Genomic DNA, 19,153 nt, shown 5'->3' with positions numbered 1-19,153 from the left:
TCTATTTTTGTTATAAAAAATTTTATTAATATTTTATTTTATTAACAATTTAATCTTAATATTTTTAAAATACAGGTTTCATTAAATTAAAAAAAAAATTACTTTTAAATTATAATTATTAAAAAAATAAATTAATTGCTTTAATAATCTTAAAAATTTTAGATAATTATAAAATTATCCACATATTTTATAAATTGATCCTTAAAACTATAACTATTAACAAATAATTCTTTATAATTTTATCAAATTCTATTTATTTGGTTATTATTTTCATTATATATAAATAATTACATATATATCCATATATCAATTTATAATATTTTCATATATCATATTATATATTAAAAAAAGAAAAAAAAATATAAATGTAGATGCAAACTGTTAATAAAATAAAATTTTAAAAGTTAAATTATTTTTTATTAAAAATAAATTTAAAGATATTTTTATCATTTTTATTAAATTTAACAGATAAAGTAACGATGATTTTAACGGCAGCTTATAAGCCTACTAAAATAATAAGGATTGAATTTGTTATTTTAAAACTATAGGATTAAATTATAGATTTAAATAAATTTTAGGAATTAAATTATTAATAAAATAAAATTTCAATGGCCAAAATACTTTAAAATTAAAAATAAAATTAAAAGCAATTTGATTATTTTAACTAAAATTAACAGAATTTTAGAGATTAATTTATAAGTTTATTAAAATGTGAATGATTAAATGACTTGATTTTAAAATTATAAAGATAGATTTTTTTTTATGATTAAATGGATATATTTAATTTTATATTATATAAGAATAAATTAATAATTTTAAGGACAATAAAAAAAAAATACTAACAACAACATTTGATTCACTCCTCAATTGACCATCCAACCTCTGATCTGCAAATGAATTGCAAATCAAGCATGCTTAATTCCTTCACTAACCATTTGTCAACCACTAACCAAACACATCTACAACTACTCAAACAAAACAATTGAATTAAAAAAAAAAAATGAACAACTCGACATTTTTATGCTGACTATTCTTGTTATAATTTTGAAAATTTTCGTATGAAGCAACTCCAAATATGGAATTCCATAGCATCACAAGAACCCACATCGATCCAAGCGCCAGAGCATTCATTCACAGGGGGGAAAACGGTTATTGAATTCTACGAAATTTTACCTTCAATAGATTCTATTGCAGCGGTGCTAGCATTAACAAACGTTATAAAAAACAGAGCTCCACCCAATTGGGTGACCTATCCCTTAAGATTTGTCCCAAGCAACCACCTGTAGTGGTTGTCAATACAAAAAATTAGACAGGCAATTGACATTGAAGTCCATTACTCTGTAGAGATGAATGGTATTAGGAACGGATAGAACATGCCCTATTGATTTCGTTCTAAAACTTCAATTGAACAAGTTCCTATACCACCCTAGAGGCGGATACGAAGCCTAAATGACGTTTTAACGTAAATAAGATGCCTTTGCAAAAGTTATGTCTGCTTAGCTACCGCGAAATACCCTTTCAAGAAATTATCAGGCACTCATATCGGGGAAAGTTCTGTAGTGATCCACAATAGGGGATGACTCAAAATTATAGGATAGTTCTTTTCTCCCTGTCTTTCTCTGGTCCTTGATCAGCAACTCTATGGACTGAAATGAAACAAGAATGTGCCAAACCTCATTGTGTTTTCTAATTAAATGCATCTATATTTTCAATTGTATTAGTAAAATTATCAGATAATCATTGAATTCAACAAGCCATAACAAAGAAAACATTGGGATTAAGGGCTGTCCTCCTCCTGAATCAACAACACATTCTTTGATCTTCTCCTTTAGGTCCTCTCTACCTTGCAGAATGTCGAGAATGTAACCATACCTGTCAGTGAAGAAGAAGAAAGAAAACCATCTCCCGAATTGCAAGAACAAAAATAAAAATATTGCGCAAGACAACACCAATATATCAACAAAATTAATCAACCTACACAAAACAACCGGTGTTACTAAAAGTGTGAAAAACCAAACATCGTGTTCTACATCTTCCTGTCTCTCTGAAACCCACGAAATGAACTCATTTGCCAATGCAGTTACCCGCTTCTCAACTCTCTCCCCCAAATCAAACCAAAGCAACTCTCCCACTCCAACAACGAATGTAATAGCGTTAATCCCTCTTGAATTGTACCACTCGACGTGCTTCTTTAGATGTTTCTGCTTCGCTCCAAGCCAGCTTAACAACACCACGGTCACAAGTCTTTGGCACCCCAGGCACTCGCAATGTTACACTCCGGAGCTTGGTGCCAAGTGAAAACACCGTATGGAATTTGAAACCGAAATTGGAATAAGCGGAGCTTATTTGGTTGAATTCCGAAACCCAAAATCAGCAAGTGGAAGAGGGTATTGTGTCTTACATTTACAACAAAGTTAGAGAAATGCTGAAAAAATGGTGTATAATTAATTATTGTTTATTATATTGTTTTCCTGGTAAAAAAAAAAGGGAAAAAAATATATTTGTTTTATGAATGATGAGTGATGCTAAATGGATCAAATTGATCCGGATCAAATGGGGATATTATTGGAATTCCATAATTTATATTTTTCAAGCTTCTATTAATGCACTAAAACTAAATGAAATTACAATTATAGCCCTAACACATTAAATGGGGAAAGTAGCAACAAAACTTTTCCCTCTAAAATGCATTTTATATTTTCAAGAAATAACTTATTGCTTTCTTATTTACATATTAATGCTCTACTGATTACTTATTCAATGGTGCTAATTAAATACATTATAATATATTAAGAATATATGAATCTATACATACATACAAATATATATATATATATATATATAAGGGATAAATGTATGAATATATATATGCGTGAATCTTAAAAATAAATATATGCATAACTAATATAATTTTAAGATATAGTTCATTTCACATATGCCAAAAAGATTTTATATCTCTAATTAAATTATATATGAAAACCATTAACTATTTATTCTCTAACAGAATTTTTTTATAAGATATGTTTTAAATTTATAAATGTAGAACCATATACTATCTAATTAAATTAAATATGATTTACACCTAATTATTGCAATATATGCTTCAATTTGTAAATGTCACATACTATTTAATCTCTAATTGAATTGTAAGGAGCAATTTTATATAAAATTAGTATATATTATAGTCCAATATACTAATTATATGAAACACATGTATGCATAGTTAATATATTTATAAATATATTTATAAATGTAGAGCCATATACTATCTAATTGAATTAAATATGATTTATATACATGCTTTAATTTATGAATGCGATATAATATTTAATCTATAATTGAATTATAAAGAACAATTTTATATAGAATTAGCATACATTACAGTGCAATGTGATAATTATATGAAGCAAATGTATGCATAACTGATATATTTATAAGATATGGTTTAATTCATAAATGTAGAGCCATATATACTATCTCATTGAATTAAATAAGATTTTATAATTCATGATTGCAATCCATGCTTCAATTTATAAATGCCATATGCTATTTAATCTCTAATTGAATTATAAACAACAATTTTATATTGAATTAGCATACATTATAGTGTAATGAATTAATTATATAATGCTAATGTATGTATAACTAATATGTTTATACAATATAGTTCAATTTATATATGCCAAAAGTATTTTATCTCTATAATTAAAATGTGATTAGCTATTTTATATCTCTATTTTATATACCATTTATTAGGGGTTAGTAGAATTCAATTTAAATTGAAATAATTGACCAAATCAAACAGATTTAAAATTTTGATTTAATTTATGAAGTAATTCGATTCACTTTATTAAGTTGTTTGGTTTTATTTGATTTTTAGAGAAAAAAAATCAAAGAATAAAAATCAAATTGAATTGACATATATTAAATTTATAAAGTCAATAAGACAAACATACTATCTCACAAATCCTAACCTAATGCTCTTATCTTCTGTTTGTTTACTTTCCTTTTTTTTTTTTTTTCTGCATAAATTGTAGCTGCCACCTCTTTCTCTCTTTTTCCCTCCTCTCTTTTTTGGCTAATAGAGCAAATAAAACAAGTTTTCTAATTCTCAAACTTTTCAGCTTATGAAAAGTTAGTATAATGAACGTAATTTGAGTTTTTGTTCTTGTATTATATTTATTTAATAAGTATGAATAAATGATGAGTGCTGTAATTATATTAATTCAACACTAGCAGCTATTGAATTTAATGAAGTTATTTGCATTGGGAATAATTATTGTAATTAAATATTGCTCCATGATCAAGATAAATTTTGACTTTTAAATTTCATTTTTCAAAAAATTACCCTTATTATAATGGTAATTATCTAATTAATGTAATTAATATGTGAAAACACCATTCTAACCCTCTTGATCCGGATCAAATCGATCCGCAAAGCATTATTGATAAGTTATTTAATCAGAACATATATTAAAATTCCAATTTAGTTAAATTAAATAAAGTCCATTGATTCATGCCAAGTCCGTGTAAAAATATACAATTTTTTTTTTTAAATAAAGGATTTTTTAAATTAAAAAAATTAAAATTTTCATTTTAAATATAAAAATTAATAAAAAATAAATCAATTTAATTCAATTGAATTGTTGTAAAATTTTATGAATAGTAGCCTTCTGAATTCCTCTTTGATACTCTGATGCCAACAGAATCAACTGCTCCTGTTATTCTTCTAATCACTTTATTCTATTTCTTCAATGTTTCCATTGTTGGATCACTTGTACATTCTTCATTAATCATTATCTTTCTGGATGTGAACCGGTTTTCTTTTGTAGATTGATGGCGAATCGCTGTAGGGGAAAAGATACAATCTTTTGATTAAAATGGAAAAAACAATAGTCTTTCTCTGGTTTTTGGAAGCAACTGCTTTTTGGGTTTCTTTTAATTCAACTGTTTCAATTATTACTGTAATTAATTAATTAATAATTACTAACATGTCAGGTGGGTTTCTGGCTTGGAGGCAGCCGCAACTCCAAACGCACGCCGACCACACAAATTCAGAAATCCTTAAAGTTTTATATATAAAGCAGTAATGCGCTTTGCTTTTGCAAGAATTCGTGTTCCTTTTTTACAGCTTCAAGGATTAGTTTATGGTTTTAGGGTGGGTTCAGTGTCTCCTTCATGTCCCTTGTCGCCTCCGCTTAAGTCACAGCCCTTCAGTTCAACCAACACCAGATTTATTGCACCTACCAGACTAGCTCAATACAGTAAGCTTTTTAAACTTCTCTCAATTTTTTGGGTTCTTATCAATCTTTTAATTGAATTGGGAGGGTTTTTTATTTATTGCCCTTTCCCTTTTTTCCCCCCTTTTTTGGCTTGAAGGAAGCAAATGCGTAATGAACAGGAAAGTTTTGCTTTCAAAGGAATTGTGGCTTCTGGGGTTTCAGTCATGGGTTCTTCTCAGTGAACCTGTTAAAGGTCAGTTTTTGCCATTTAGCTACTCAATTTTTGTGTATTTTAGCCTTTCCTTTTGGGTCAAATACAGAAAAATCTTCATCTAATTTGACGCCACTTTCGTAGTTGATTAGCTAGCCTAAAATCTCATTGACTAACGGTATTTGTATTTGTTTTCCTTACAGAAAGCCGTGTCATCGTCACTAACAGTTTTGATTCTTACATCTCTGCATATCATGTGCTCACTTGAGAGCAATTTGATTAAGCTGGACATTTTTTTTCAGGGCTTGAGAGCTTGCCATACAAGCCAGAAGGCTACAATTATTGGACATGGCGGGGTCACAAAATACATTATGTAGTGCAAGGAGAAGGGTTTCCTATCGTTCTCATTCATGGTTTTGGTGCTTCTGCATTTCATTAGAGGTACTTCGATTTTTCACTCATCTTTGATTTAATAAATGTCTCTGCACCTATTTTTTTATTCATTATTGGAGTCATTTTGTGAAGCTTAGGCAATATCAATACTATGTGTATATATATATTAAAGAGATAGTCACCCAATTACTGAATAGAAACTTTGATACATAGTGAATTATATACTTGAAGCAAAATGCAATAGAACAATAAATTTAATCATCAAAGCATTTTCAAGTGCAAATAATTGAAATTCAGAAAAAAAAAATAATAATAATAAAATGTCCTATTGTCATGGTTTTTAGTTTGACACGAGTGATTAGAATTTTTTGTTTGTTGGTTATGAAACATGATTTGCTATGTCTTAAACTTTGAAGGACTTTTTTTCCTCTTGCATGTTCACAGATACAACATACCTGAGTTGGCCAAAAGATATAAGGTTTATGCCTTAGACTTGCTAGGTTTTGGATGGAGCGAGAAAGCAATTATTGAGTATGATGCCATGGTACGGAGGGATCAAGTGGTAGATTTTTTGAAGGAAATTGTGAAAGAGCCAGCAGTTGTAGTGGGAAACAGGTAAATATTCAAGAATAAGCTGTGGATGTTTATTGAATTTTCTTTTTATTTGTGATAATTCAATAATTATGCACTACTTTTGCTTTATTAGGAATCTAGTTTCGACATGCTGATAAAGAGAAAGGCAATTGAGATTCTTTAAATTGTAGTTTGCAGTCTGATCTCGCAATTTGTTTTTGCTACGATGCAATTCTAGTGATTTTTATATTTTCTCTGCTCCAAAATTCATGTTTTCCTTTTGAGTGCTGATATTACTCTAACCCTATAACAGCAACCAATAAAATTATTAACATCACCCAGTTTTTCTCTCTCCTCTAAGTCACTATAAGGCTTTTTGAAATGGTCTTGTGCCTCTTTTACTTTGATGGGGGTATAAGCATTACAGTCCTTAGCCCCTTAATCTTAGAGGCAGCCCATTCAATTCATGCCGTATCTTAGTACCATGGCTCTTGTGTGGTCATACCATTGTAACATCCATTCACATAGGGCATTCCATGAGGTTTTTGCCTCATGGTCTGTGGGTAAATACGTTGTTTGAAATGCTTAACAGGAGGATCCTAAATGGGCACTCTAAGCAAATGTAGAGAATATTTTTTACATTTAGAATTTGCATTGCATGCTTAGAGTATAAATTTGATCCAATTGCCCTTGTTTGCTTTAAAGTTTAAACACTAGAATGTGAAAATTTGCTGATGGAATTTCAATTGCTTTATAACGTTCTATTTGGCGAGAAAAGAACCTGTTATATATGCATAGACAAGAAAATGTGGATTTGTTTTATAATGATAAAAGAACATGTAACGGTTAATCTTTTCAGTGTTTGCACCATATTAACTCATGGTAATTTTCAGCCTTGGAGGGTTTACAACTTGGGTTGCAGCAGTGGGGTTGCATGAACAAGTTGTTACTAAATTCTGCTGGACAGTTTGGAAACCCAAATGCAGAATCCAACAAGTCTGAAGAATCAATCTTACAGAAATTTGTCCTGAAGCCGCTGAAGGAAATTTTCCAGCGTGTAGTTCTTGGATTTTTGTTTTGGCAAGCAAAGCAACCAGCTCGCATTGAATCTGTATTAAAGAGTGTAAGTCATCTGATCCCGAATTTAACTAGGGCTCCTTGTTTTACGCATGAATTATTTCTCTGAGCAGGGAGTTTGTTTTATACCTAACAACATATCTATAACTTGGATTTGCAGGTGTATATAAATACTTCCAATGTGGATAACTATCTTGTAGAATCAATTACAAGACCAGCAGCTGATCCCAATGCTGGAGAAGTTTATTACAGGTACATGTGTGACTACAATCATCTCATTCAGAAAAGAGATATTCTACATTGGCTTTTCTACACATCTAGTTCATGCATTAAAACTTTTCAAAAGACTAGATGTGTCCCATTTGCTCGTTCAATATGATTAATATAGTCATATTGATAGTTATTATAAGGGAAATGCTGTAAATAGTGTGTCAAAATCCATAAAATTAGTAATTCACAGTCACTGTTCAGACAATCTTGCTGATGATGCTGTCTTAGTCTTGTTCTGCAGATTAATGACTCGGTTCATGTTGAATCAGAGCAAATACACTTTAGATAGTGCCTTAAGCCAACTGAGATGCCCATTGTTATTGCTGTGGGATGACTTAGATCCATGGGTTGGTCCTGCCAAGGCTAATCGAATCAAGGAGTTTTATCCAAATACTACTCTTGTGAACTTACAGGCTGGTCACTGCCCGCATGATGAAGTTCCAGGGCTTGTTAATAAAGCTTTAATTGATTGGTTGTCGTCTGTAACACCACGAGCCTCTATCCAGACACTGTAGAAATACTCAAAATTTTACTGCAATACTGCCAACAAACATCTGCTTTGAGGTATTGCTTGTAAATTAATTGCATATTTATTGATAAAAATATGAAAGCTTTCATTACAAGTATAGTTGTAAGATATGGTCATCATGGACCCCTTCAGGCAGAAGACAAAAATTTTAAGAGAGTTGGCCATCATTTTCATGGACTTTTTTTTTTTTCTTTATTTCGTTATCAATTGAGTCCTTGAATTTCTTAAAACTCCTCTTGTAAGTTCTTGCGTTGTGATATCATAGTTGGATGTTAAACTTCTCTTATATTCTCTCGTATTGACAAATTGAATGTTGATTTTTGAATATTTACAAGTTGTAATGAGTCACGAGGAAATGGTTTACCGGTAAAGAAATTTACGTTTTTATGGTATCGATGATCATGATCTTTTCTTTCTAAAAGTTCTATATTTTGTTTTCAACTAATGTGGATTTTTTTTTTTTTTTTGATGCAAGTATGTGGCTTGTCAAATATTCCCATGAAATTTCATTTACGCGATTTGAGTTGCAGGTTAAAAAGATTATAGCAAAAAAGGGCTTATACGGAATTAAAGAAAATCCTGCAGACTTTTTTTTTTTTTTTTTCTAATTTGAGGCTTCTTAGGGCTGGGGCTTATGAGCTTTATCACGAAGCAAGATGTGCTATCACTGAGAAATGAATTCATCCATTGCCTGCAATTTTCACAACTACAGTAGTCTCATTTGTGAGGATTGTGTCAATTTTCACTTCATAATTGATGAAATAGAATAAGCAAAGAAAGATGGAAAATTGGCCAAAATTAGACAAAACAAACTATCAAGCAGTGGAATATAGAGAGGGGACGAAGCGACAAAGCATCCTCGATGATCAGCTTAGAAATTAACGGAAGCGAAAAACAAACTAGCACTTGGAATTTGTAACTTTGGGCTGGATAGAATATCCATCACCCACACCGAGCATTGTCTTCACCGATGTTCTAACTTTGTAACCATCGTATCCTTAAAATTTAAGCATGTTTCTCCATTTTCTCAAATGCTTCCTTTATCTTCCTTAGATTCTCCAAAAGCTTTCGTCTTCTTTCGATTCCTGGACTTTTAGAAAAGGCTGTACAAAGAGTTTTACCACTTACAGGACTCACAAGAACAATTGGTTCAATGGAGAATAACGCATTGAGATATGGCAGAGCCTCTCAGCCTTTCTCTGCTAATTCCTCAAAGCAAAGGCGAAGCGGATATGAACCTTCTGATACAGAAACTGATTGGCAAGAAAGTCCTCTATGTGATCAGAATAACAGCAGTATAGTTGGTCCTCCGAATCCAAAGATGGATTTGGATTTAAGAAGAAACATTAGTCCTATGAGACATAACGGGAATTTTTCTTCAAAATTTTATGATTCTTCTCCTAAAAGGGACTCTATGGCCAGCCCAGTCCGGAGGAGAAACACCAGCAAGTCACCGTACAGGACGCGAAAAGAAGATGGTCGACCTATTTCACCAGCTTCAGTTCGTAGAAATGTTGGTCCCTTCTCAAAATCTGAGCATAGAAGGCAGGTTTCTCCATTTAAGTCTGGAAGAGAGGAGCATGATATGTGTAACAATGATCAGATTATAGGCTCTAGCATAAGGAAAAATCGTAAAACTCCTAACACAGAGGAAAGGGGTTCCTTCTCAAAATTCGGTGAAGTTAGTAGAATGAGCGAGAGATCAGCCCATAGTCATAGATCGGTAACTGCACCTAGAACAAAAGCCAAAGAGAAGGACCAAGAAAATGATCATGGTCACAGGGAGCAAAAGGGGGAGAGAACCCCATCACCTTTGCCAAGGAGCATGACTAGTAAACAAAGGGAGAGAGAAGCTTCTCACAGAAACACGCCTTCTGTTGGTGAACTAAATGAGATGGTAGCTGATATTAAGATGTCTAGAAGTGCCATGCTTAGTGCTTCAAATTTTGAAAGCACAGAGTCTATTTCTCCTGGTGACATCTTCTTTTCTCGCGAGAATACAGCCTTGATGAGGCAGAAGAATGGCTTGCCAAAAAATGGTAATAATGGAGCTATTCTGATCCCAAGGCCCACAAGGTTTCCCCAGATGGATCCCGCACTTCAACAGCTGAGCACAACTAACGATAATATTGAACATAACTTACCAAGATCTTTGATGAGTTCTGGTTCACGATCCACTATGATTTCCAGCTCGGCTGCAAGTGGACAGAGTAGTGGCAAGTTTAGCACTGAAAGCAGTAAGATAAGCGATACGAGTAGGACAAGTATGAGCTGGAAAAAATTCGCAGCAAGCAGAAAGAAGAGTCAATCAAGTGTTTGGTTTTCTTGTATGAGAGGGGGACCTTGCAGGACCTCAAGATCACCTGAAAAACAACATTTTGATGAAGATTTATTCATCGAGAAGGCATTCGTGGTCGAAAGCTTGAGAGAGTTTTGGGCTGATAAACATCAACCATGTTCTCTGAATGGATTTACATGCCACAAACAAGAAGCTCAACTTCTTAAGCAACTTGTAAGTTAAACCAGGATTTAGAACTGCTTCGTCCTCTTAGCCTGATTACTCTAAAATTGATATGTTATATGTTATTTTCCTTTATTAGCTTTTAACTGCGGGCCTTATTAATTCAATTTCTTTGTGTAACTGCAGGTATCTCTTGGTAATATTCCGCATATTTTGTTAAAGGGACCATCTGGTGCTGGAAAAAGATCACTAGCAATGGCTCTTCTATACGAAATATTTGGTGACGCTTGTCGAAATGTATGTTCTTTCCGGCAAATGATACTAACTTCAGAAAATCTCTCTCCCTACAATATTATTTGTGGGTTCTTAAGCTGACAGAATGAACAATTTTTTTCTTGCAGATATCTCATGATTTAAGATATTTCCAGGTTCAGGTATGTTTTACTCTCATTATTTTTCCCTAATCATTTTTCTTTGCAATATTTATTTTTCCAGGAATTCAATCCTTTTTTTTAAGCTAGTGGCATAAACAATTACCTACAAATATAAATGAATAGTTATAAAATATTATGTTGGTGGATCTAAAACACTAAAAAATCAATCAACATTCTTCTTAATAAGTAACAATAGCATAACATTTAACCAACTTTTTCTATATGTCTGAAGTTATCGGAAATCAATATTGTGTAATCTTATGCTGGCAGGAAAAAAGGGAAATGCAAGTAGCTGTTCCAGCAACATACAGTGTTCACCATGTGGAGCTCAATGTGAACTTGGAACCAAATGCTAAATATGCACTAATGGGTATTGTAAAGGAAATAAGCAACACCTACGCTATTGTCCCTGAAGTCAGCAAAGTTAATTTTAAGCCAGATTATAGAGGTCAATTCTTCTAGCATAAGCACATGATTCACTTCTTACGTAACGGCTGAACTCAGCCACTTGAATCTAACACAGTGCCTACTTAATTTCAGTGCTAGTTCTTTACCAGGTTGACAAAGCAACAGAGAACATTCAGCACTTGATAAAATGGATAATGGACTGTTATACAGATGCTTGTAAAGTCATACTGTGCTGCGAAGATGATGTAGACATCCCAGAATCAGTGAAGAATCGCTGCAAAGTTATTGAAGTTGATGCTCCAGTAACTCATGAAGTAAGTAATCCGCTGATTTCGGTTTATAAGGTTCATTGATTGTACTTCTATGCATATGATTAAATGGATTGATAAACTATTAGCAGGAACGGCTGTTTCCATGTATGGGATTGCTGCTTTCTTCTGTAGAGTCCTAACTATCAGTGAATAAATGTTTCTCAAATTATGTCTTACTGAAACCTTTATTAATTCACAATTCTTGATTCAACCTCTACTTTCCCAGATCATGGAGGTTCTCATTCAGATAGCCAGAAAAGAGGACTTTGATCTACCTATGAACTTTGCAGCTAGGATTGCTGCCAAATCAAAGCAGAACCTGAGAAAAGCAATCATGGCTCTTGAAGCATGCAAAGCACACAAGTAAGAATTTGACTAAAGAAATCCTAACTTAAATTTTTCTTTCTTTCTTTCTTCTTTTTTGTCAAGAGATAGAAATCATGACAATTACAACTAAGTGACTAGCCAGAATTGGTCTATTCCAAAATAGGTTTGAAAGACCAAAGCCTCATTGTCATTGGCATCCTAACTTCAATATACCTGCACCACAACAATAATAATGATGATGGCTATAGTCACAAATTAATTATATTTTTATGAATTTGGCTGTGCAGCTATCCTTTTGCTGATGATCAACCAATTCCATTTGGATGGGAAGAGGTCTTAGTAGAACTTGCAACAGAAATCCTAACAGATCCATCACCTAAGAGGTACGCTTTCTTTGCATTTGTTCAAATTCTATTTCTTATAGGAATGGGGGAGGACTAAAGTTTTGGGAAGAGGCATGCTTACTGTGGAACATACTTCTGGGAACAAGAGTGATCCTTGAAGTTAAAGCATGGATGCGAAATGATAGAACTCAAATATCTGATAATTTTCCACGTCGATGGATTTGACAGATTGTTTTCAGTACGCGGAAAGCTTCAAAAGCTTCTTTTGGATTTTGTGCACCCCGAATTGATTCTTCTGGTAATGTAATTGATACGTAAGATGGAAGTTCTCATATTATCATTCACCAATAATTACATTCTGATAGCGTTATGAATCCAACAAGCAGAATCTCGTCGGACAATTCCTTAAAGGAGTGGAGGCCAGTTCAAGAAGGGAGCTTTATTATTGGCATGGATATTATGTAAGTTCTGTTGTCCCTTCAGATTCTTTAGCCTGTCAAGGATATGAAAGTGACTCAAGGTTATTGTTAACAGGATAAGAGGCTCCCAACAGGAACAAGTGCTTTGCTCAAATTAGAAGGTAAAATGAATAAACCACTCTAAAAGAAAATGATACTTCCACGTCCATTTTATAATTCTAAAGAAAAATCCAAACTTAACATTACCTATGTGCAAGGAATTTAATCCGAAGCACTCACTATTACTTGGTAGTTGACTGACACTTCTGTCTGCAGAATTTGTGGCCAAGTTCATGAGCATACACAGAAAGAGCTCTAGCAACTGTCAGTATGAGTGATTTACATGGAGCTGGTTTTGGAATCCCTTTCTACATGCGTATAAAGCTATGTTTAGGTAATACTGCTATAAAACTGCTCAGAATTGAAACTATATCAGTTTCTTTTGCTTTTTTAAAAGATGAAAGGAGATAATCAATACACAGTATACTTGTATCCATTGTTGCCTTCGATGGGATATGATTCATCGCAAATAAGTGAAAGATCCAGCAGACTGCTCTTCCATCACCAAGCATCTGGGTACAGTAACATCTGATGCTTATGTCAAAGTCCTTTTTGATTAAAATTTATATATTTGTTGACTTACGTTTTTCAGAATAGCTTGGTTGCACCATACTACAATGCCAAAAACACGTTTACTGAACTTTGGAATTGTTTCATACCAGAAAGCACATATTTGGGATGAGTTTTGGTACCATCATTTTGGATTCTCATCTTAGAGACAATTCAGTACCACTAAGTCAATGCTCATTAGCAACCGAGCTCAATGCTCATTAGTAATATATTAATGTTCATCAATGTTCCCGAGCACACTTATTGATACTTTGCTCACTCCAAGAGTTCATATCAACATGCAAGACCTTCAGCTTCAATGTTTCAGTCCAACTTCTCACACATTCAGCCATAGTTTTGATACTACGAGTGCAAAGAAGCAGTTATCACATTTGATAAGATTAAGATTTCATTTCCTCACAGCCATAATTTGGCAAGTAGTATATTAAAATTGAACTCCCTCAGAAAGATAGAGTAGACAATTTATGCAAGATCATATCTAAAAGCTGCCAGAGTGTTCACTATATAGCTGTGATGTCATATCAAATACAGAATTTTCATCCAACAAGTATGCACAATGAACATTATGTCTACCAATGATTGTATTTTGTTAGCTATACACAATAAGCAGCCCAGGCCAAAAGTGAGTCGGTTGTCCCAAAAGTTGCACAAATTCGATAACACTGTCACTAGCATAAAGTTTCTAAAAGTGACAACTGTTGAAGTTGCTGACTCTGCAGTATCTCATCTGTTTGAAATGTCTCATGCTTAGATCTGCAGCCTACTTCTGCCTTATTTAGAAGTTCTGCGGCTTTCAGTCTGTGGCTGTGCTGCTAGTTGGAGTTGATTTCTTACCAGCGTACCTCTGTCAAAATCAAAGGATAACTATTGATAAATGAACAAATAAAATATTGCAAATCTAACCATACATTTGACTAACTCACCTGCTTTCCAATATTGAAAGGGACATATTTGTACTTGATCATATGTAGGATTTGGCGTTTCATTGTAAGGAAACATAGAACAATCCAGTAACATAACAATATCGGCCAGAAAACAGGTACATCCAATACAGAGAAGAAGGTCAAAAGAAAAGCCACAACAAAAGCTTTTGTGATGGCATACCTGAAACCATGATGAAACAATACATTCAGAAAATTTCCACAATTTAAACAGTAACATATGCCCAAAAGAACCTTACACCGCCACCCCCCCCCCCCCCCAAACCAACAAAAAAAAAAAATCACAAAATCTATAATGTCAATAAGAGGATTTAGACATAATGAGTTGCACTGATGAAGTTGTTGAAAGGCACTGTAAACACTTTTGTGCATTTGTTTCAATTTAGCTTACTTTTACTTCCTAAAAACTGATTTTCATTAATTTGGATAAAAGAGGTGCACTGATGAAGTTGAAAAGCACTAGAACCACTTTTGTAGCGTTTAGTTCAACTTTTTGTTTTTTATTTTTTACTCTTTTAAAAAATTGATTTTCATTGGTTTTTTATTTTTATAAATAAAAAATGATAACAAAAAAAATATTTGGCAAATATTTGCTTTTTTAAACTTTTTATAACATTATCTCACTCGTGGTAGCAGTGGTGGTGGAAGTTGGGTGGCGGTGGTGGTTGGCACATCTATACAAGACCTAACATTATTGCTAGAACCAACAGCCTCAATATCAACAGTAAGTCACCCAGTCTGTGACAATAGAAGTATACTAAGTTAATATCCAAGCAAAACTAAATCAAGAGATCTTTCCTTTCTTAACATTGCTAGCAGAAGTAGATGAAATTAATTTGCCAAAATTTCATGAAACTAATGACACGGAAATTGCCAAAACTCAAGCCTTTTCCTTTTCATCAATAGTACAAAGCACAAAAGAATGCCAAGGGATGACTAACATCCGAGATCAAGAAAGCCGGTTAAATTCTGGCAAACTGGAACAAAGCCTCCTAAAACACCTAACACCTGGATTTTCAAAATGCTTTTCCCCTTTCACCAAGAGCACAAGTCACATGCAAGCCAACGGCATAAACAACTATTTGGGATCAAATAGGCCCGTTAGATGCTAAATTATGCACATGCCAAAAAGCTTAAGTTTGGCATCCTAAACATGCTAGGTTCCACAGGTAAATGTATTTGGAAACTTATTTCAGAAAGAGGAAAAAGAACAGCTCGATAATTTTGAAAAGATTAAAGCACGTATTGATAAGGCAAAAATAACAAATTACCAGAACTTGAACTCAGGTAGGCGGCGAATGAAAGGTTTGAATTCATCAGAACCTTTGGTAGGCAAGGAAGCTCCATCCAAAGCTTCAAGCTCAGGATCATCCTTGGGCGACAGAAAACCAATCAAGAGATTCAAAATATAGATCCCCAGACCATAAGAAACAACATAAAACCCTTGAAGATAGTAAACTCGTAAAACATATATCATTGCCACAGCCAAAGTTCCTAGCCATCTCCGCATTGTATGAGGGGTTGATCTATCAAGATAATACTGAAATACCCTCGAAAAATCACTCCTCCATTTAGCAAGAGGTGCCCCATTGTCATCTCCCACTCCCTCCATGAAATTTAAGAATTGCCGCTCAGATTCCAATGGTATGAACCCTAATTCAGTAACATTAAAGAACAAGGTAAGTATAAAAATTAAATTAGGCGGTATATAAAAGATGTCAAGATAACTCATCAAGAACTATAAAACCTAGAAACACTTTGACCTCAATGCTACAAATTCTAGCTAACAAAACAGAGCGTTGAACGATATTTATTTCCTATAATGGTGACTGTATTCAAGTGACATGCGATTGCGAGCCAGTGAGGGTTTAAGAATCCAAGTGAAAGATAGTTACAAAAAGATACCAGAAAAATGCTTGAGAGCATCTAGGGTTTTATCCGGTAAGCCAAACGAGGAAGAAAGTGAATTTACGATTGGCGCAATCCAGTAACGGTGGCTCCTTTGTATTTTTCCTTATTTGGACCGGAACGTCGTCGTTTTTGTGGGCTTATTCATTCCGATATTTTCACTTTTTAGTCTGCTTATTCATATATATTTTCAAATTACACTTACAACATTTAATTTGAATATTTGGAATTTTTTAAGTTACTCGAGCGGTTATTCACAAAAAAAATAATTTTTAATTGTTTATTTTAAAAAATTATTATATTAAAAATTTATGAATCTATTTAATCAATAAATGCTCCTCCCTCCCTTCCACAAAAATGAGACTTGTTTTTATTTTCATATGGATTAAAAAATATAAATAATATAGTTAAAATAATAAATTTTCTCTAATCTTTTTTCTAATATATACTCCACCCATATTATTTTATTAAAAATTTTACTTTTTCAATTCATACTATTATTCATGTTAGTTTTTTAAAAAATTGTAATTAGTAATTTATTTATTAACTTACTAATATATTTCTATTTAATATGCATTGAAAATGTAAAATTTATTAATTTCAAGTAGTGCTATGCAAGATTTTTGAGGATTTTGAATTGAACCAAAGAATCATATAATAATGTAACACTCCTAATTTTTAAATTTATTATTTTGGGTAAATATTGATATTTTATTTTATTTGAAATTTTAGGAAATTATTTGAAATTTTTCTGATTTTAGAAATCGGGTTCGATTTTTCAAAAATATAAACTTTGATGATTTTTAAAAATTAATTTAAAGACCACGTGGCAAAACTAAAAATATATTTGGAGTATATGAATTTTTTTGAAATTTTTAGACTTCGTTTTCTGTCCCAAGACAGAGTAAAAATTTAAAATTTTGTATCCTGAATCGAACCGGCCGAATCAAACAGAACCGGATCGGACCAATCGAATCGGACCGGCCTTTCTTCTTCCTTTTTCTTCCTCTCCCGCGCGCGTTCTCCTTCTTCTATCTCTCTCCCATTTTCTCTCTCCTCCCACCCCACCACGGCCACCGCCTCTCCGCCACCCCACCACTGACGCACCTCCCACCGCCCACTCGCAGCGACCACGAGAGCTGGCAATCATCGCACAAAGCAATGCGACGCGCAAGCGTACTGCTTCATCTTCTCGGCCGATCCGGCCACCAATCGAGCCGGGTCTTGTGTCTAAACCCATCTACTCGTCGAGAGTTTTCCATAGACACCAAGAACACCGAAATCCATTGAGCAGTTTGTCCAATTTTTGTCCGGGAAGTTTTAACCCATCTTGACTTTTGGGCTAGATTTCTCGCAAACTGTTAACCCCACGAGAAAACCAATAGTACCAAAGCGCTCCACTCGTCGAGAGCTTCGCGGCGATATAAATTTCGAAATTTTCTGACACCGTTTTTCGGTGGGTCCCACGAAATTTTGCAGTATTTTTCCGAGCATTTAATGAGTTTAGAAAATTCTGTAAAATTTATGTGCTAACCCCCGTGTTGTGGGCTTCTTGTAGGTATCTTCAATTCGCAGAAATTCGATAGTTGTCCGAGTCTGTGAATTTCTGGTCAGACAGACCGACTACCGGAAAAGTCTTCGAATTGGATCGACGTTTTGGCTACCCCACCATTGTCAGACGTCTCGAGCGCATCCCCAAAGTCGGAATTGGCATAGGTAAACCCAAACCTTACTTTTTCATAATTTTCTAGTGCTTAAATGAGATTAAAAATTCGTAAAATATTCGTGATAGCTCAGAAAATTATGATTCTTTTTGCATTAGCCTAGTAATATTGCTAACGACCGCAGGGCAAAGTTTTAGAATTTTTAGAGTTCATTTGGGTAGTTTTTGCAAAAAGAGTTAATTATAAGGACTAAATTGAAATTTTACATATTATGATGGATGACTGTTTGGATGGGCCCAGGAGGGACTGTGTGATGTGATTGAGTTATGGATATATGGATTGTGAATATAGAAGTGTATTTTGAGCCCTTTTGCAGGTTGGGTAGGTCCTAGGAACAGGAGAAACTCTGCCAGATTTTCGGCACGACTTATGACGTTTTTGGTCTTTTTCTTAATCATATTGAGTCAAATTTATTAAATGATTGTAATAAAAAATTGTCAGGTGAGTCGGGACAGCCTTCTTCCTCCGCCCAGTCACCGCAGTGACCGCTGTCAAGTCTATGAGTAAAATATTAATTTTAATTGTAATTTCAATATTATTATATGTTTAAGCATGCCCATGCATCACTTATATGTATGTATCTATGTAGTTAAACTCTAGGCACGTTTTATGTTGCATTCATAACTGTTAAAGTGCCATGGATGTTGTTATGGTAATTTGGAGCAGTGTGCGTGCGTTGGTGTGCGTGTGATGTGGTGTTGACTATGGATAGAACAGGTAGACACGGCTTGAGATCTTCGCTAGGACCCGATCCTTCGGGGTAGACACGGCTTGAGTTCTTCACTGGGACCCCGATTTGGTTATTAAGTGGAAGTCCGAGCTGAGTTCTTCGCTGGCATAGGTTGGATTAAGAGAGCTGTATAGGGGATCAGCTCCCATATATATATTGTTTGACATTATCGAGTGTGTGAGTGCTCCAAATTACCTTTTTA

General features: G+C 33.7%; 4 protein-coding genes and 1 pseudogene across 6 annotated transcripts; 3 read left to right on the top strand and 2 right to left on the bottom strand.

Annotated features, from left to right (window-relative positions):
- Window positions 1–1,529: 1,529 nt before the first annotated feature.
- Window positions 1,530–3,420, bottom strand: LOC131174679 (uncharacterized; annotated as a pseudogene).
- A 1,669-nt stretch (window positions 3,421–5,089) lies between these two features.
- Window positions 5,090–6,554, top strand: LOC131168986 (uncharacterized). The gene is made up of 5 exons (XM_058138445.1): window positions 5,090–5,264; window positions 5,380–5,475; window positions 5,736–5,823; window positions 6,271–6,441; window positions 6,533–6,554. Exons 1-5 carry the CDS (start codon window positions 5,090–5,092, stop codon window positions 6,552–6,554), a joined length of 552 nt encoding a protein of 183 aa, XP_057994428.1.
- On the top strand, window positions 5,121–13,512 carry LOC110645361 (uncharacterized). Of its 2 annotated transcripts, none has more exons than XM_021798491.2 (17): window positions 5,121–5,264; window positions 5,380–5,475; window positions 5,736–5,874; window positions 6,271–6,441; window positions 7,293–7,522; window positions 7,637–7,728; window positions 8,016–10,787; window positions 10,923–11,033; window positions 11,138–11,170; window positions 11,441–11,618; window positions 11,711–11,892; window positions 12,116–12,252; window positions 12,504–12,599; window positions 12,789–12,858; window positions 12,947–13,021; window positions 13,095–13,140; window positions 13,295–13,512. In XM_021798491.2, the coding sequence occupies exons 7-17, from the start codon at window positions 9,429–9,431 to the stop codon at window positions 13,354–13,356; spliced, it is 2,349 nt and encodes a 782-aa protein (XP_021654183.2). In that variant the 5' UTR covers window positions 5,121–5,264; window positions 5,380–5,475; window positions 5,736–5,874; window positions 6,271–6,441; window positions 7,293–7,522; window positions 7,637–7,728; window positions 8,016–9,428; the 3' UTR covers window positions 13,357–13,512. The 2 variants fall into 2 exon arrangements, with proteins under 2 accessions (XP_021654183.2, XP_057993809.1); XM_058137826.1 differs by having other exon boundaries at window positions 7,988–10,787.
- LOC110645342 (pheophytinase, chloroplastic-like) lies at window positions 6,884–8,261 on the top strand. The gene is made up of 4 exons (XM_058138444.1): window positions 6,884–6,962; window positions 7,293–7,522; window positions 7,637–7,728; window positions 7,988–8,261. The coding sequence occupies exons 1-4, from the start codon at window positions 6,884–6,886 to the stop codon at window positions 8,259–8,261; spliced, it is 675 nt and encodes a 224-aa protein (XP_057994427.1).
- A 611-nt stretch (window positions 13,513–14,123) lies between the features above and the next one.
- On the bottom strand, window positions 14,124–16,652 carry LOC110645362 (protein RER1B). Of its 2 annotated transcripts, none has more exons than XM_021798492.2 (4): window positions 16,495–16,652; window positions 15,861–16,242; window positions 14,572–14,752; window positions 14,124–14,492 (listed from the first exon to the last, which is right to left on the bottom strand). In XM_021798492.2, the coding sequence occupies exons 2-4, from the start codon at window positions 16,199–16,201 to the stop codon at window positions 14,442–14,444; spliced, it is 573 nt and encodes a 190-aa protein (XP_021654184.2). In that variant the 5' UTR covers window positions 16,202–16,242; window positions 16,495–16,652; the 3' UTR covers window positions 14,124–14,441. The 2 variants fall into 2 exon arrangements, with proteins under 2 accessions (XP_021654184.2, XP_021654185.2); XM_021798493.2 differs by lacking the exon at window positions 16,495–16,652 and adding an exon at window positions 16,353–16,488.
- Window positions 16,653–19,153: the final 2,501 nt, after the last annotated feature.

The sequence above is a fragment of the Hevea brasiliensis genome, chromosome 16 (genome assembly GCF_030052815.1).
Source record: "Hevea brasiliensis isolate MT/VB/25A 57/8 chromosome 16, ASM3005281v1, whole genome shotgun sequence".
Lineage (NCBI taxonomy): Eukaryota > Viridiplantae > Streptophyta > Magnoliopsida > Malpighiales > Euphorbiaceae > Hevea > Hevea brasiliensis.
Note: the sequence above shows the minus strand (reverse complement) of the source record. Positions and strands in the feature narration are given on the sequence as shown.

What these genes read in the sequence shown, in the direction of transcription:
- LOC110645362 (XM_021798492.2), bottom strand. Translation starts at nt 16,201, where the DNA reads ATGGAGGGAGTGGGAGATGACAATGGGGCACCTCTTGCTAAATGGAGG. An exon ending in CTACCTGAGTTCAAGTTCTG is followed by an intron (nt 14,753 to 15,860) that starts GTAATTTGTTAT and finishes TCATGGTTTCAG; the next exon opens with GTATGCCATCACAAAAGCTT. An exon ending in CTTTCAATATTGGAAAGCAG is followed by an intron (nt 14,493 to 14,571) that starts GTGAGTTAGTCA and finishes TGATTTTGACAG; the next exon opens with AGGTACGCTGGTAAGAAATC.
- LOC110645361 (XM_021798491.2), top strand. Translation starts at nt 9,429, where the DNA reads ATGGAGAATAACGCATTGAGATATGGCAGAGCCTCTCAGCCTTTCTCT. An exon ending in CTCAACTTCTTAAGCAACTT is followed by an intron (nt 10,788 to 10,922) that starts GTAAGTTAAACC and finishes GTGTAACTGCAG; the next exon opens with GTATCTCTTGGTAATATTCC. An exon ending in ACCCCGAATTGATTCTTCTG is followed by an intron (nt 12,859 to 12,946) that starts GTAATGTAATTG and finishes TCCAACAAGCAG; the next exon opens with AATCTCGTCGGACAATTCCT.
- LOC110645342 (XM_058138444.1), top strand. Translation starts at nt 6,884, where the DNA reads ATGGCTCTTGTGTGGTCATACCATTGTAACATCCATTCACATAGGGCA. An exon ending in TTGAATCTGTATTAAAGAGT is followed by an intron (nt 7,523 to 7,636) that starts GTAAGTCATCTG and finishes TTGGATTTGCAG; the next exon opens with GTGTATATAAATACTTCCAA. An exon ending in GCTGGAGAAGTTTATTACAG is followed by an intron (nt 7,729 to 7,987) that starts GTACATGTGTGA and finishes CTTGTTCTGCAG; the next exon opens with ATTAATGACTCGGTTCATGT.
- LOC131168986 (XM_058138445.1), top strand. Translation starts at nt 5,090, where the DNA reads ATGCGCTTTGCTTTTGCAAGAATTCGTGTTCCTTTTTTACAGCTTCAA. An exon ending in TATGTAGTGCAAGGAGAAGG is followed by an intron (nt 5,824 to 6,270) that starts GTTTCCTATCGT and finishes GCATGTTCACAG; the next exon opens with ATACAACATACCTGAGTTGG. An exon ending in GCAGTTGTAGTGGGAAACAG is followed by an intron (nt 6,442 to 6,532) that starts GTAAATATTCAA and finishes TTGCTTTATTAG; the next exon opens with GAATCTAGTTTCGACATGCT.